Source organism: Natrix helvetica (genome assembly GCF_964273705.1).
Source record: "Natrix helvetica genome assembly, chromosome: 1".
NCBI classification, from domain to species: domain Eukaryota; kingdom Metazoa; phylum Chordata; class Lepidosauria; order Squamata; family Natricidae; genus Natrix; species Natrix helvetica.
In genome coordinates this window covers 132,819,870-132,836,042 of record NC_138548.1, presented here as the reverse complement: position 1 = coordinate 132,836,042, position 16,173 = coordinate 132,819,870, and the positions used below count along the sequence as shown (strand labels likewise).

The window sequence follows — 16,173 nt, the reverse complement described above, 5'->3', positions numbered from 1 at the left end:
GCAAAGAAGCTGCAGCAAGAAGGAGAACTGGCAAAAATTCAAATGGATCATCTCGGGTAAATAGATTCCCCCCACCCCACCCCACTTGCATCTGCTGTCTTAAGACAGTATCTTTTTACCATATGGGATTGCATAATTAGGAAAAGACTATTTAAATACAAGTCTGATTGTGCAACTGATTTTAGCATGATTTAAAATAATTATTTCAGATGGTCTTTTCTAGAAGAGTTAACTGTATATAAAATTCAACTGCTCTGGAATACAGTATAAAACAACTATCAATAACTTATACCAGTAAGACTTTGGCATTATGGAGAGTTGCACAATCAGCCAGATGTTTAGGCTGCATTTGACACTTTTATCTACCTATCAAGACCTTCTCAAGGACCTGGGATAGGCAGACATTATTTGATGGAGTTAAGGGTATTGTCAGAGCATGTAGGTTGTTCCACGTAAATTTCTGCAATTTTCAATGCCAATGGTGTTTAGGTGGTGCTCCAGTTGTTTTGGGATTGCATCCAAAGCACCTATTACTACTGGTACTATCTTTGCTTTCTTTTGCCATCATCTTTTTGCAAATCTTTGTATTTTGTGATTTCCCCCCCCCCCAACTATTTTAATAACTATTGTGATTTACCTAAGAAAAACATTGCAAAATCACATGCGATTACGCAATGCTTCACTTAACAACTGCAATGCTCAACAACAAATTTTCTAGTCATTGTTATGGTCAAAAGTCAAAAACTAACTGTATACTGGGCTATATCATTCCCTTCAAACAAGAAATGATGTTTCCTTAGTATGTTATCGGTAATAGTTTATTCTGTTTAGCAACTTACAGGTGTTTGGATCATCATTGCCCTTTGATCTCTCATTGTTCTTACAATATCCAAAGGATAAACAGGTTGATTACATTCAATAAGACACATTGCTGTTTCCATAGTAATAAGAACGCCAGTTCGTCCAATCCCTGCACTGCAAAGGAGAGAAAGGTTATTATTTTCAAATTTAATACTTTAAAAATCTTTAAAAGATTTCTATAATTTACATAAATCACCACTGTCTATAGAGATTCTCAATCATCCAGGTCATAATTGTCCCAAAGGTGCTTTTTCAAAGAAAAACAAGAAAGTCCAGTTGCCTCTTGAAAAAGCACCTTTGGGAAATAAATCACCACTGAAAATAATTTGGCACATCTTTAAGTAGATTACTTTGGGAAATTTACCTTGTAACTCTGAAAACTAAACATTTTTCAAAAGTACAGCTGTGTTGAGGATTTCATTATTTATTTTAATAATGACATACTTTCATAGCAGCTAAAATAATCAACCATAGTAGCATTCCTGCACATGGCTCCTTGTGCGCACACACCCACCCCTCGGCTTTCCCGTTAAATGAAACCTCTTCCAGACGTTCTCATTGGTTGGCGTTCTTATTTGCATTACACTACTGTGCAAAAAATTCTATTTTGAGGGTAGGTTTTTTTGTTTTGCTCCAAGGAACTAAACCCTCTTCAAGGTCTTTCTTCCCAACTAGAGGTGCGGGGGGGGGGGGGGGAGAGAAAAGGAGAGACATAGAGCTTGGACTCCTGTACAGTTTACCTCATTTTGTGGGAGATATTTTTTAAGAGGGGAATAACTGCCTACAGACCTAGACTAACAACAGTATTGGGGGAAGTGGGAGGTTGCTGCTGCTTTCATTCTGGAAAAAACTCAATGAAGGCTAGAAAGAGGTCTGAGGAGAAACAGGGCTGAGCAGAGTGGCACACTTTACTTGGGCTCACTTTCCATTCAATTCCTGGAAAGTTTTACTCTGCAGGTATAGTCTCACTCTGGTGCTGCTTGCTCACTCTGGTAGGCAGGCTGCAGGGCAACTAAAAGGGCAGAGACAGGAGAGAGGCAAATAGGGGGAATTGGAGGCAGTCCCCTGCCTTACTGAGTTTCAGGGCTGGGAGGGACCATGCCTAGAATGACTTGGATTGGGATGGGTACTTGTTTAATGATTCAGGATTCTTGGTTAACAGTGGTAACAGGGAATAGCAAATGGCCATCCGTAAATAATGGGGTCACATGATATCTCCCTTTATGACCACACTGCTTAGTGACAGAAATTCTGGTCCCAACTATGGTTAAAGGTTGAGAGCTATCTGTATCCATTACAACACAGGATATTCAAAAGTAACCAAGAAATATATTATTGACTATTATCTTATTTAATTGCTTATCTTAATGTCATCCTAGCTTTTGTGTGTCCCACATCATTCATCAGAACATTGTACAATGAAATAACATTATCAGTTAAAGGCATTAGAAAAGAGGCCACAGGAACTTCCATAATGACGGAATACCTGCAATGAACAATAACAGGTTCTTCTTTCCCAGCCCTTCTTTTCCGGACAAGACATACAAAATCTAAGAAATCACTAGAATCATCAGGAACTCCATGATCAGGCCATGCTACGTATTGGATCTGAGTGAGCGGACGATCTTCATTTTTCTATTGAGACACAATATTTTCTCTAAAATAAGCATTCAATATTCTCCTAAAACGTACTTAACTTTTGAAGTAAATTCCGCATCAGTGTTTTAAATTATTAGTGTCATGTGACATATAATGACATGACATGAAATTAAAAGCAAAATAATGGAGAGGATCAGGCAGAGGTTATAACAATTGTAAACCATAGAATTGTAAAACCAACTATACTGTTGAGCTGATTTTTAAAAAGAATTTATTAGTTCCCTTTAGAGATAAAACTGAAAAACTAGGCCTTGGTATTCATAGGGATTGCACACCAACATTTATACATGAATAACAAAATAAGTTAAACACTCATTCAGCCTATGGGAACAGAGTTATCTCAAGTTCTGGAGCACTTCAGTATTTCTATAGTTATCAACATCTTGACAATATAGTAACTAGTATATGATTGCAAAGTCATCAGTAGAGGGTCCATTGGTTGGATCAAGGAGGCAGTGCTGGACTCGAAGTAAGCCATTTTCAAGGGCACTGTCGAAGGCACTGAAGGCGAAATATCTCTGTGCTCAAACAGAAAGGCATGCACCTTTTCAGATTACTCTGATGAGCGGCATGTTCCTCTGTCCACAGGTCGAAGGCCTTTTCCATCTGTTTCAGATGGGAAGTGGATGGACAGAACAGACCCTTATGGATAATGGCTTTCCTCTTTGTTTATGAAACAGAGAGCAGATTCAGTGATTTTTTAATGCTCCAAATCAGATGCTGTGCTCTTACATCTATTTCTTTAAGAGTAACACTTTTCAACAGAGCATTTCCAAAAACATACATTATATCATACATGTATACAACACACATGTATATAATTTACGGTATATCAGTCAATTATTGCAGGAATCACTAGACCATATGAAGTAAGCATGTTACATCTTAAAACTTTCATATATGAAATCTGAAAAAACGATAATAAATGGAAAAAAAATACCAAATTTTGAAAGGCCCCTTTAGACTACAAGTAGTTTGTACTTATAACCACAACTGGGACTGGAATTTCAGTTGCTAAGTGACACAGTTAACTGAGTCATCACTTAACAATTCATTTTTACTGTGATTGTTAAGTGAATCACTGTAATCATTAAGCAATTCACCCTGGTTGTTAAGCAAATCTGGATTTACCAATTGACTTTTTTGCTTGTCCAGAGCCAACTGAGAAGGTTGCATATCATGACTGCATGAGCGCAAGATGTGACAAACCATTGTAAATGCCTGCTGGCTGCCAAGTATTTGAATATCCATTTTTTTCAGGGCTATGATGACTCTGAACTGTCATTAAACGAACAGTCGTAAGTCAAAGGCCACCTCTCTATAAGGTCCTAGTTATAGTTTCTTTACCCTATGTCTAAATCTAACGTACTGCTAATATTAATGTGCTTTTCTTGTTACTGCTACTATTAAACATCAGCATTTCTTATTCTTTAAAAAAATTCGCAATAAATAATAGCAAAATAATTAAAAACTAATTTCTGATATTGTATTATTATTTCTTTGTTTTAAATAAAATATTAGCAATAATATGTTAATGCTTTAGAACTCTCTCCATTGTGACAGGGAAGTAAAAGTCAAAATGATATGGACGAAATGAAGTTATATGGCGAGTTGACTTCCAAGAGTAACACTAGACTAACAATCAAGAAGTAAAGAATACCCAAGTCAAGGAATCACTAACTCAGATAAGCAAACTGACAGTAAACAACAGGCTAATAAGGAACTAGCCAGACCATCCCACCAACTAGTGCAAACAACTAATATATAAACGAGAGCCAACTCTATTCCTGCCTAGAGTGTTACGTAGTTTGGTAATGAAACTTGTGTAAGAAAACAACCAAATTTAGAGAACACCAAGGACCCCACAGTTCAATCAGGAGCTAGAAATATTCTCTTCCTCAGTTGAATTCAATTAATGGATTTCACAAAATTGGATCAATTAGACTGAATGTCTCACCTCCAAGTTAAATAATGTCATCTCTCTGAAGACATAGGCAGGATTTCCTTCTTCTGAATGACAGGTGACTTGGAAATTCCCATATAAAGAGCTTCCGCCAGGCTCTGGCCAGTATTGATGACATTTTACCTAAAGTCAACAAATTATCATTACTATTATGCTTTGTCACATATCAGCTCCGTTCAGATTGGATTTGATATTTTTATCCACCTATCAATTCTTCCCAGAGACTTGGGATAGGCAGATTATGTTTTTTGCTGGTGTTAAAGATATCAGGATGCAAACAGTTCCAAGTAAAGCTGCTTTTTGCAACTGACTGATGGTGATTTTGTCAATGTTATTATTATTGCTACTGCAACTAAAAAGGTTTCTACATACAAGTAATCCTCAACATGGAACATAATTGAGCCTGGCATTTATGTTGATGATGCAGGTCACTTTTAGAAACTAGTGGTATAAAGTAAAAATAAAAGGTACATAGTAATGCATTTTTATATTCCTCAGATGACCAATCCTAGTAAGGGCTGTGTTAGATTTGGTTTAACTGGATAAAATTATTTCATATTTTGTAAGTACATTTAATATAGGAACATGTCCTTTTCAACCTGTTGGAAACTGATTGGCATTAATATTAAGTATCCTCATAATACTGATTTTTCTTCTTCTTAGCATTTGTTCTCAAGCGCAGAACAAATTTTTTTTTTGGGGGGGGGAAATCAACCAAGTATTGAGCCATTGATTACAACAGGAATTGGCTGATTGGCTTGTCATCCAAGCCTGAGTGACTCATGGGCCGAGTGTGACTGGTCCAAAGTTACTCAGACTGCTTTTATGCCTAAGGTGTGGCTAGAACTCACAATCTCCTCGTTTCCAGCCTGGTGCCTTCATCACTACACCAAACTGATGTTGCATCATAATACTGAATTTGATATCACTAATTTGTACTGGTTTTTGCCCCCTCCAAACTCTTTTAAAAATACAATAGCATTTATTGTCTTTTTAAATGTTGCTCAAGAACTCAGTACACATGCTAGACCAGGCTAAAGAGAAAAAAAAGGCATTATCTTGTCATTTGTAAAAATGCCCTTTGATAAACCAGAAAATCTTCTCTGAACATATAAGATGTAGTAATATATAGTAGAAGAGTTCTCACAGATAAAAATCCTTAATTTTTTTTATTCTAGAGGAACAACCAGAATATTCAATCAACACGTAAAGCTGTAACTAATGCAATGTCTTAAGATGACTTTTTGAACTGAATAGCTTGGTTAAATCTTTTAGCCATGTCATCATATATTTTAAACTTGAACATGCAGAAAAGAAGTTTCAGACTAACTCATAGTTTGTTATTTTAAGACTTATTCTTAAACTAAGAATTTTTAAACTTTAAATTTTTTTAAAAAAATCTATTTTTAAGACTTACTTAATTTATATTTAATTACTCAATTTATAATTTATTTTGACAACCTTTCTGGAAATGTATGGCATGAGTTCTCTTTTTCTAGTAGTGAATGTTTCTAAAGAGTGAACACTACATAGTTCTATACCAGTAATGGTATCCTCTTTTCTTCACTATCGGTTTAGTAGTGGGAGCTTGCATGTGACACATCTGGACATGCGCAGAAGGTCAGTGATGACGTTTGGGTGGGTGGGTGGAGCCGGTGTGAACTGGCAGAATACCAGCAATTTATCTTAACATGGGATCATGGCAAGGTAACATGTCCTGTGTCGTCCCGTCCCCCCACCATTTTAATGTAGGGCTACAGCATACCATCATAGCATTATTATAAAATGTGATCTATGTTGCACAATTTTACCTCATTCATTTTGAGAAAATTATTAAAGATGACCAATATCAATATTTAATCAAGCAATAGTTCAACCTCAAATAATGACACAGTTTAGAAAGAACAAATTTCCAAATAAAAGCCAGCCTCTTGGCATCTATTAGTTGTAAAAATTACAATTGAGGACTTACTCTGCCCCTTTCCACTTGAGTGGTTAACATAACAACCATTGAGGAGCTTTGTTCCCAGGTCATCTGCCAAAAATCTGGGCAAGTGTTGGGCAAAGGACCTTGACAGGCAATGTATTTATTGATTATACTAGAAGAAGGAATTTCCATCTAAAAATAAAGACATTTGCAAAAAAACATTTAGAAAGGTCAAAACTTTACATGCTCTAAATTAGATCAAACTTAATTTCAAGAGAAGGCTAGAAAATATATTAAAATCTGTGCAAGAGTTTCTGCATCTATAGTGAATGCAGGAACTTTGACCACTGTGTAACTTATTTGTTAGGGATGTAACCCTAGGCTTGGCTTGGCAATGTATATAAGCTATGATTACTTGTTGCTTTAAATGCTTAACAGATGTAATTGGCTTGTTACTTCAAGCAGCTATAAGAGGGAGCCAGAATGGTTGTTAGATATCTCTCTCTCTCTGTTTTGTTAGACGCTGATCTGATACTGTATCGTGAGTTACTGAGTCTTGCTACTGTTAGCTACTTTGTGGGTTAAACTGAGAATATTGATAACTGACTTACTGAACCGTGTATGACTTGGACTGTTAACTGGACTCTGAATACTTCTATATTTCTACATAGTAAACTACTATATTTTTATACTAATCAGTGTCTCTGTATGCTGGTTTGTGCGTGTTATTCCATATCACTCTCATTACGCTTCTCTGCATACTCGCTCTTCTAACGGGGAGCTTAATTACTTAACATTATTGAAGTAAATCAAATAACTATTTTTTTGTAGTTTCTACATCTAAAATGTTGAGCTATTTTACCTTGAAAACAGAAGAAATAAAGAAAAAAATATCAATGTCAACTCACATTTATATAATTTGCATTGATGTAATCATCATTACTGTTTAAAATGACCCGTGTAGCATCATCTGAAATAAAGATAAACATTTTATTTTCCAAATGACAACTAAAGGCAATATGTTTACTCACACATAAAAAAGTACTTACAAGGCGAAATGTCTCTGTATCTATTTTTGGAAATATTTTGAGGTAATTTGGCACAAGACATTGTCATCCCAGGCTTCTTCCTATAAAGTTGCTAAATAGCAACAAATAATTAGATAACAAAAGCAGAATATCAGTAATGAGTATCAGTATGTGCAAGTAACATAACAATTCACAATATGTTCCTGCTTTCCTATATATTATAAAGTAGAATTTATCTATCTCTCTATCTATGTTTATTGCATTTAACTTGCTCTGCAAATTAAAGACCATTAATTGTGTGTAATAAAAACACCAATGGTTAGATTTTTAAAAATACAAAAATTAAAAATGGCATCAGTCCCTGAATGCTATAGGAATGCCTGTTTTAAGTTCTCTGTGGATGGCAATTAGGAATGAGGCCAACCTAATTTCAGCCAGGAGACCTTTCAAAAAGCCAGCACTGTCATTGAGAAGCAACACCTCCTGCCCTCTGTCTCTTTCACTTCCTGAGTGGGAACCCACCAGCTACTTCTTCTGAAATACATAATACAATAGTAGAGTTGGAAGGGACCTTGGAGGTCTTCTAGTCCAACCCCCTGCCTAGGCAGGAAACCCTATACCGTTTCAGACAAATAGCTGTCCAACATCTTCTTAAAGACTTCCAGCGTTGGGGCATTCACAACTTCTGGAGGCAAACTGTTCCACTGATTAATTGTTCTAACTGTCAGGGAATTTCTCCTCAGTTCTAAGTTGCTTCTCTCCTTGATTAGTTTCTACCCATTGCTTCTTGTTCTACCCTCAGGTGCCTTGGAGAACAGTTTGACTACCTCTTCTTTGTGGCAGCCCCTGAGATTTTGGAACAATGCTATCATGCTCCCCTAGTCCTTCTTTCTCTTAAGCTAAACATACCCAGTTCCTGCAACCGTTCTTCATATGTTTTAGTCTCCAGTCCCCTAGTCATCTTTGTTGCTCTTCTCTGCACTCTTTCTAGAGTCTCCACATCTTTTTTACATCGTGGCGACCAGAACTGAATGCAGTATTCCAAGTGTGGCCTTAACAAGGCATTATAAAGTGGTATTAACACTTCACGTGATCTTGATTCTATCCCTCTGTTGATGCAGCTCATATAGTTTGGGCTGATTCTAGTTGGGAAATCACAAGGTCCTAAACATACCCTGATGGCTAAGCCTTAAAAGGCTTTATAAATTAATACTAACATTTTAAGTTTCACTCAGAAGTTTACTGGTCCACAGCATAGCCTTGTGTTAGTGAATTCATGGGCTGCTATGTTCTGGACTATTTGCACCTTCTGAGTGGTTTTAAAAAAACAGTTCAAAGTACAATATGTTACAATAGTTCGGATGGATGGTGATAACAGCATGAAACATTGTAAGGTCCTCCCACATAAGATAGGCCACTATTTCTCTCTGTTCCCTCCCATTCATCTGAACAGATGTGGCCTTTTTGCAATATCAGATATTAAAGAACAAGCAAATGAATAAAACTGAAAGTTATCCTGAAAAAAGAAAGTATCTTCCTCTGCCTTAAAGCATGCAGTTTAGATTAGACCAAGGTAATATCTGATCTATATTTGCAGATCTACATTTCAACATGCTTTGTAATGCATAGAGATATTTGTATAGCTTTGAAGTAACACTGTTCTCACTGAATAATAATATTCTTATTTTATTCATTTGGGAATGTATAAAATACTAGCTAGGGAACATTCAGAGACATGTATATTTATATTAAAAAGTTTTCCTTTAATGTGAGGACTAAGATTATTGGATAATTATGCTATCCTAATTTTTTTTTTAATCGAAGAAAATAATTTCAATGAAGCAATGCAAATTGTTTGCCAAATAGTCCTTACCCTAAATTGAACCTGTGGCTTTTTAAAAATCCAAAATTCTCAACTAGAAGGTGCACAGACAAATATAATATCTAGAAATACATTACTTACATCAAATTGAGCCAGGACTGTTCCAGTGATAAGTCCTTCCGCTAGTTGAAACATTGATTCTCTCAGAGCATTGTCATCCTGGTGAATGCCATCAAGTGGGGACTTGTCAGGTATGTACTGGAAATCTGGCTCACTTTCTAGCTTTTCTTCTACTACTTCGTAAACAGCTATAATAAACCAAAAGTAGCAGAATTATTAAGACGAGGAGTCAAGTTGTACTGCTTGGAAACAAATATATTTAGGTAATGCTTTTGTTGAAAATGTGACATTACAACATGGTATAAAAGATCTAAGTATTGTGAATAAAACTAGGTGTTAATTTTTGTTTGGATTTAAGTGGCACCTTTTTGTATACAGTCTTCTACTGCAGATGACTATTAACATATATCGGTAGAGGAACTTAGAAACATGAGCTTCCAAATAACATGAGAGAACAGAAGTAGAGCTATTTTAATACTTTACATGAGAAACTCACTGCCTTTGGCTCTCTCCATCTGATAGCCAGCTGGCAGCATACTGCTGAACTTTTTGTCTAAACTGGTCAGATAAGAACTGGTGCTTGAGCTCTTTTTCCACCTTCCTTCTCCATTTCCCCTTCTTTGGGTATTCCATTTTAGACTGGAAACTGGGAGACAGTGACTGATGAGCACTAAGCTAGAAAGCAGAAGTCTGTAAGTTCAAGTCGCATTTTAGCCATGAAAACCAGCTGGGTCACTGTCTCTCAGCCCAACTCATCTCACAGGGTTGCTGTTACGGGGAAAATAGAGGAGAAAGGTGTATTGCATATTGTTCCCTGTTTTGAGTTATTTGTAAAAATAATAAAGGCGAGATGCCAACAAACACATTTGTATATTATTCTTGAAATTTTTACTATCCTTGCAAAACTTGAAAAATGCTCCAAATAAGGTCAGCATCTACATCCTATCTACCTTTAAGTGGGCCTTGATTTTAATCTGCAATCAAGTATCCTGGTACTAAGGAACATGGCATCTTTCCCAGCCCTTCCTCACATCAAGAGAGTCCATATTATGGTTTACTCATGAGTCACCACTATCATCATGGAGCCTTCAGTTATTTCTTCAAACTTCTCTGCAAAGCAATAATAAAGCTAACAAGATATAAACTTTTGACTGACAAAATGATCTACATCATTTAGCCAGATGCCATTATCCTGTATCTAGACTCAGTCTTTATCCTCAACTAGAAAAATATTGAAACAAACTAGACATGGCACAGGTTATCAGGATCTGCTTGTGAAGAATACAGGACTCTGGAATATTTGAGAGCCTCCTTGAAGCCTTGCCACCTATGAAATCCAGATGACTCGGGGCTTGCTCAGACTAACTTCTGAAATTCAGAATAAGTCATCCCAGAAGGAATTATGGCATAGTCCAGTAGAAGTGCAAGTATTTCAGGTAATTACTCTCTCTCTATCCTTATAATCTTGAAATCTGTTTCAGAGGATTCCTTTAACCCTTTACAGTAGATCCGGGAATCACACAGTAGAGAAGCATCTCCAAGATTTGAGCAGGCAAAAAGAAAGGATGTCGTTTTTACTAGATGTCATGTTATTATCATTTAACAATTATGCTCCATATGTTTCCTGTCTGAAACAGCATGCATTTGACATTTATGTGCCAGACAGTATTTGTGGAAAACAAGCATATTTTATTAATACTGGTTAGAACAAAAACAAAACTGAAAAAAAATGTGGAGGAGAAAATTATGGTTTTTTGCTTTTTAATTTGAAATGCTTTCATTTAAATGAATGCTGCTTTTAGCACAGGTTGGCAAGTTAAAATAGAATACATAATCAAGTTTGTTTCTAATAGCCACGATATAGAAAATTGAATTCAAAACACGTACACAAATAATGGATTAAAATTATACACTCTTGTTTGTTGACCTAATGCAGCAATTTCAACCTGCTTAGCTCGTTTTATTTCTGGTTATATTTTTCTACTAAATGTTCCTATATTGTCACTGAGCAATAAACCAGAATTATGTATCTCATACTCAGCCAACAAGATGCCACAATGGTTTACACAAAAGTTCATTAAGAAAATGTTATATTCATCTGGTTTAGAGAAAAAGTTAAAAATGAGATACTTAAACATAAAATGCACTGGTTCAGACTATAAGTCACATTAGGTTCAATGAGGCTTGCATCCAAAGAAATGAATGTAAGACAGCATTCTTAATTTTGGAACACTAACTGCCCAGAGCTAAAACAGTTATAAAAAGTAAAGGAAGCTTTCTTTTTAAAAAGTGGAAATTTTGCCAAAATGATGAAAGCACAAAGCTCTGTAACTTCCATTAAAAACAATAAGATGAGCAACAATATACTGGTACAAATAATAAAAGAAACAATTATAAAAAGATCAGAAGCAGGAAAAAGGCAAGAAAGGCAGTTCTCAAAGGATAATAAAATTTGAATGAAGTAATAGAAATAACTGTTAGAAAAAAAACCTATGGTTTCATGCAATCAAAATATTTATAATTTCTAGCTACTCATTTCAATTAATAACACATGAAGAGAATACAAAATTGTAGCAAAATGCTCCAGAGAAGTGAAATTTCTTCTTTAGTGGAAAGACAAATATTTCTGGATTTTTAGGAGAAAAAATAACTTATGAAAAGATACATTAGATATATGCATATTATTATTAATGAATAAGCTGGAAAGGTTATCTTTATAAGTAAAATTCTCTCTCTTTAAGTTTAGTTTGTATATGATTTTACTATTATAATTTAAAAAATGTATGCAGTATATAGAACTAAATAAAAATTCTAAGTGGTGTTTTTAAACTAAACAATTATTCCAAAGTAATAAGAAATAAAACAAGGAGTCCATGTAGATTTTACTCCCCTAGTTGTTGCTGACTATAGGGTGTGTGTGTGTGTGTGTGCTCATCTCCATTTCAGGGCCATTGAGTCTCTGAATAAATTTACGTGGTCATGGCTACCATGACATCATGGACACTGTTACCTTCTCAATAAAGTGGTACCTATTTATCTATATTTGAATATGAAGTGGTACCCATTTATCTACTTGCATTTGCATGCTTTCAAACTGCTAGATTGGCAGCAACTGGGGCAAGGACAGGAACTCACCCTGTCACGTGGCATTTGGGTCTCGAATCTGGCTGCTGGCTTTTTAGCCGGCAAGCCTAGCATCTTAACCATTGAGCCACTACACCATCCTAATAAACCATAAAGATGAAAGTAAATTCCTTCTTATATTGTGTAGGTTGAATTAATTTGTCATATCTAGAATGTTCAACAGTCTCAACATTTGAGCAGATTAGGACACTTATATAATGTTCACATAACTAAACATTGTGTACCCTATTAGAAGGCAAACACTGACTCGGCTATTTTTCTTTTTTATACAGAAACCAAGGTGATAATTTACATTACATTGAAACTGTGGGTATATAAGGACAATCTCACAAATGTTCTAATAAAAGCATAGTGTAACAGGGAAAAAAGAAGCATGTTTTGTACAGGTAAAATTACTCACCATTTGGTCGAACAAGAAGTACAAGTTCCCCTGAATGCCGCTCGCAGCTAGCTTTAATAAACATAACAACTTGATCATGGGTGTGTTCTGATATATCCCTGCCATTAATCAATACAACCTGGTCACCTTCATTCAAACGAGGGACACAAACATCTGCCTGCAACATGAAACAAAGTTTTATTCTAGCGGATATGAGAAGTGCCTTTTCTTTTTAAATTAACTGCTGAAAAACACAAAATGGAGATACTGAAAAATTAGATATAATACTAAATCACAGTCCAGTGTACAAATAACCAATCTTGTTTAATATACTTTCCCCACTGGAGTAGTTGTGAGAAAGATTTTGGAAGCTTTCACTTTTTTTATCAATTGCAGATTTGTAGCAGCATGTGAAAAGTAAAAGCATCAAATAATACTTTTTGAAATGGACTTTTCTTCACTAACCATAATTTATCAAAAACAGATTGAACTACACATTCAATAACAGAAGCTTTTAATATTTCCCTCAGGGCTGTGTTTGAAGAGGAAAAGCAGAAGAGTACACTCAGTATCATAATATTAAGTTATGTATTTCAGAGTTTCATATCTAAATACAACCGTTAAATAATCCAGTTTATGTCATATCAAAAGAACAGACAACTATTGCTTACTTGTTCATTATTTACTTTTTATATTTATATATTGCCTTTTCAGAAAAAAAGTTTCTGACACTTCTTTAGATTGTCCTAATAAGTTCTAAAATATTTTTATTCTGTTTAAGAATAAAGTTGGACACTGGAATAAGGAAAGCTAGGTGAATGAGATAGTTAAAAAGATAGATCCATGCTATCTGATGAACTGCCTTGTCCTATTAGGACAAGCCCATCCTACTCATGCCAGCACAGAGGGCCTATTTTGGGTCCTATTGATCAAAGAACTCCAACTATTGGGATCCAGAAGACCCTTCTCTGCCATAGAGCCCGCACTTTGGAATATCTTACCCTGTAAAGTCTGTTCTCACCGTCCTATCCTTCCACAAGAGTCTGAAAACCTGGCTCTGCTGGTTGACCTGGAGACCCAAAGGAGGAGTACCACACTGAAGGTGGTAGCTACTAGACTGATAGTAAACCCTCGCTACCAGCCTTCCCACCCATCTATTTTTGGGTTATCATATTGATACATTCTAGTTCTGTTGCTTTTTCATTGTTTATTTTATGGTTCTATTATTTTATTTCTGTCCTGTTTACACTTTCATTTTCTTTCTTTTTATTATAGTAAACCACTTAAGAGTAACCCCACGACAAGATGGGTGGCAAATACATTTAACAATAAAACAATAACAAAAGAAAATTGTACAGTAACTATTCTGAATTCTCTGATGTAATCGTTTAACATATTATTCACATATCACAAACAGAAATTTTGACTGTTCACTAGCAAAGCACAGAATAATCTATTTACTACAATAGAGATTTTAACTGAACTACAATAAAGATAATCCTTTATCTATCCCTGCCCGATCTTTAAGGCAAATGTTAAGGTTAGCAGTCTCTGACTATCCTGACTTCCATCAATTTGTGTAATGTCATCTTAAAAGAATCTAAATAAGTGGGCATCATCACATCTAAAAACATGAAAAGTACTTATTTTTCTTTATCTGTTTAAAGTTCCCTCAATTCAGTTTTATTGGAATACACCCAAATATTGTATTAGAGAGAGAGAAAACATTTTCTCTATACGTTCTATATAATTCTTAATGTTGCATCCTTACCCAATGTTCACTTTACCCACTGTGTTTTGAACACTTTGATTAAGCATTACATAAGATCTTATAGAGTTGGGAAATTATAGAGCTGGAGCAAGGTGAATATAAATACAGTACGGCATCTGAGGGGACCTAAATACAGTAGACCCTCTGGTCCCGACCATTCTTCATTCCATAACTTTGGTTGTAACCCGATTTGGTTGTGACCTGGACCTAATTTTTGAAATTTGGCACTTACAAAAAAATTGGTGCAGAAAGGGAAATGGGCTGTGAAAAAAAAATGTGAATTTTTTGTTGGAAGCTCAATTTGGTTGTAGTCAGAAGCGTTCGTGACCAGAGGTTCTACTGTATCTACAAACGTGGTCCTTTACTTACAAATGCAATTGGTATCGGATTTCTAGTAGTTACGTTATTATGGTAGTAAATCAAAGCAACATGACCAGATTTTATATTTTTATTGCTATCATTATGTGAGCCATCATGATCCTTAAGTGAATCTATGGTCATTAAGCAAACGCAATGGTAGTAAATGAGAGGGTATTTTTTTTGCCAGAAAGAGGAAAAAACTTCAGAAATCACGGTGATGTGACCATGGGATGCTACAACCTGATCCTAAAAGTGAGCTGATGCCAAGTGCCCAAAATATGCTCTTGTGAATGTGGGGAAGGTGTGTGTGGAATAATAGTTTATGACATCCAGATGTGCTTTTTAGTCATAAAACACCTATTCTGGTCTCATTGTAATTTCAAGCAGTTATTAAACCACAAGGGACCATCTTGACTTATATTACAAATTGCTAAAGGTATAAAAGAAGGGGGAAATTATAAACGAAATACCAATATACTTTTATGGGTAACTTCTTTTACGTTCCATTTTATTTTTATTTTTTAATATGCATAAACCTCTAGTAACAATACAGCAAAGACCATTATATTAAGGATTACACTTAAAATGGAAACCTTCATTATATTTAATGCACTTTGCAGGCGTTAGTGCTACACTTGATTCTTTTTTATATATATAAAAAATCTTTAAAGGTTTAAGTTTCCTAACTCATCACAGTAGTAATAATCTTTGATTAATATAAGCAATCATTGCTTCATAACTGCCCCGATAAGTGACTGTTCAAAATTATGATGGTGCTGAAAAAGTAACTCTATGACCAGGTCTTTCACTCACGCCTCTCACAACATCCCTGCAGTCACAAGATCGAGATTCTGGCACTTCACAACCAATGGACTGTCCCAACATCCCATGGTCACCTGACTGCCATTTCAATGCTTTACAGCTGGCTTCTGACAAGCAGTCAATGAAGACACCAGCAGTAAAATCACAAGTCACAGTTTCACTTAAGAGTTGTGGGTGATTTGTTTAACAACTATGGCAGCAGTGAGATCATTAGCCTCAATTAGTTAAGCAAGCACCATCTTTATTACATAAATATCACTGTACCCAAATTATATAATGTATTACTTGCATCTTATAATACAATAAAATACTTTAAA

At 35.4% G+C, this 16,173-nt stretch overlaps 1 protein-coding gene across 3 annotated transcripts in view; it reads right to left on the bottom strand.

The window, feature by feature from the left end:
* The window catches only part of PTPN4 (protein tyrosine phosphatase non-receptor type 4), a 113,552-nt gene that overhangs the window by 9,445 nt on the left and 87,934 nt on the right, over window positions 1-16,173 (bottom strand). For all 3 annotated transcript variants that reach the window (XM_081937942.1, XM_081937941.1, XM_081937943.1), the window contains 8 exons: window positions 12,925-13,081; window positions 9,402-9,568; window positions 7,460-7,550; window positions 7,319-7,380; window positions 6,456-6,602; window positions 4,478-4,606; window positions 2,348-2,496; window positions 840-975 (listed from right to left, as the gene is read on the bottom strand). In XM_081937942.1, the coding sequence (XP_081794068.1) occupies window positions 840-975; window positions 2,348-2,496; window positions 4,478-4,606; window positions 6,456-6,602; window positions 7,319-7,380; window positions 7,460-7,550; window positions 9,402-9,568; window positions 12,925-13,081 (1,038 nt within the window). The remainder of the gene's footprint in view (window positions 1-839; window positions 976-2,347; window positions 2,497-4,477; window positions 4,607-6,455; window positions 6,603-7,318; window positions 7,381-7,459; window positions 7,551-9,401; window positions 9,569-12,924; window positions 13,082-16,173) is intronic.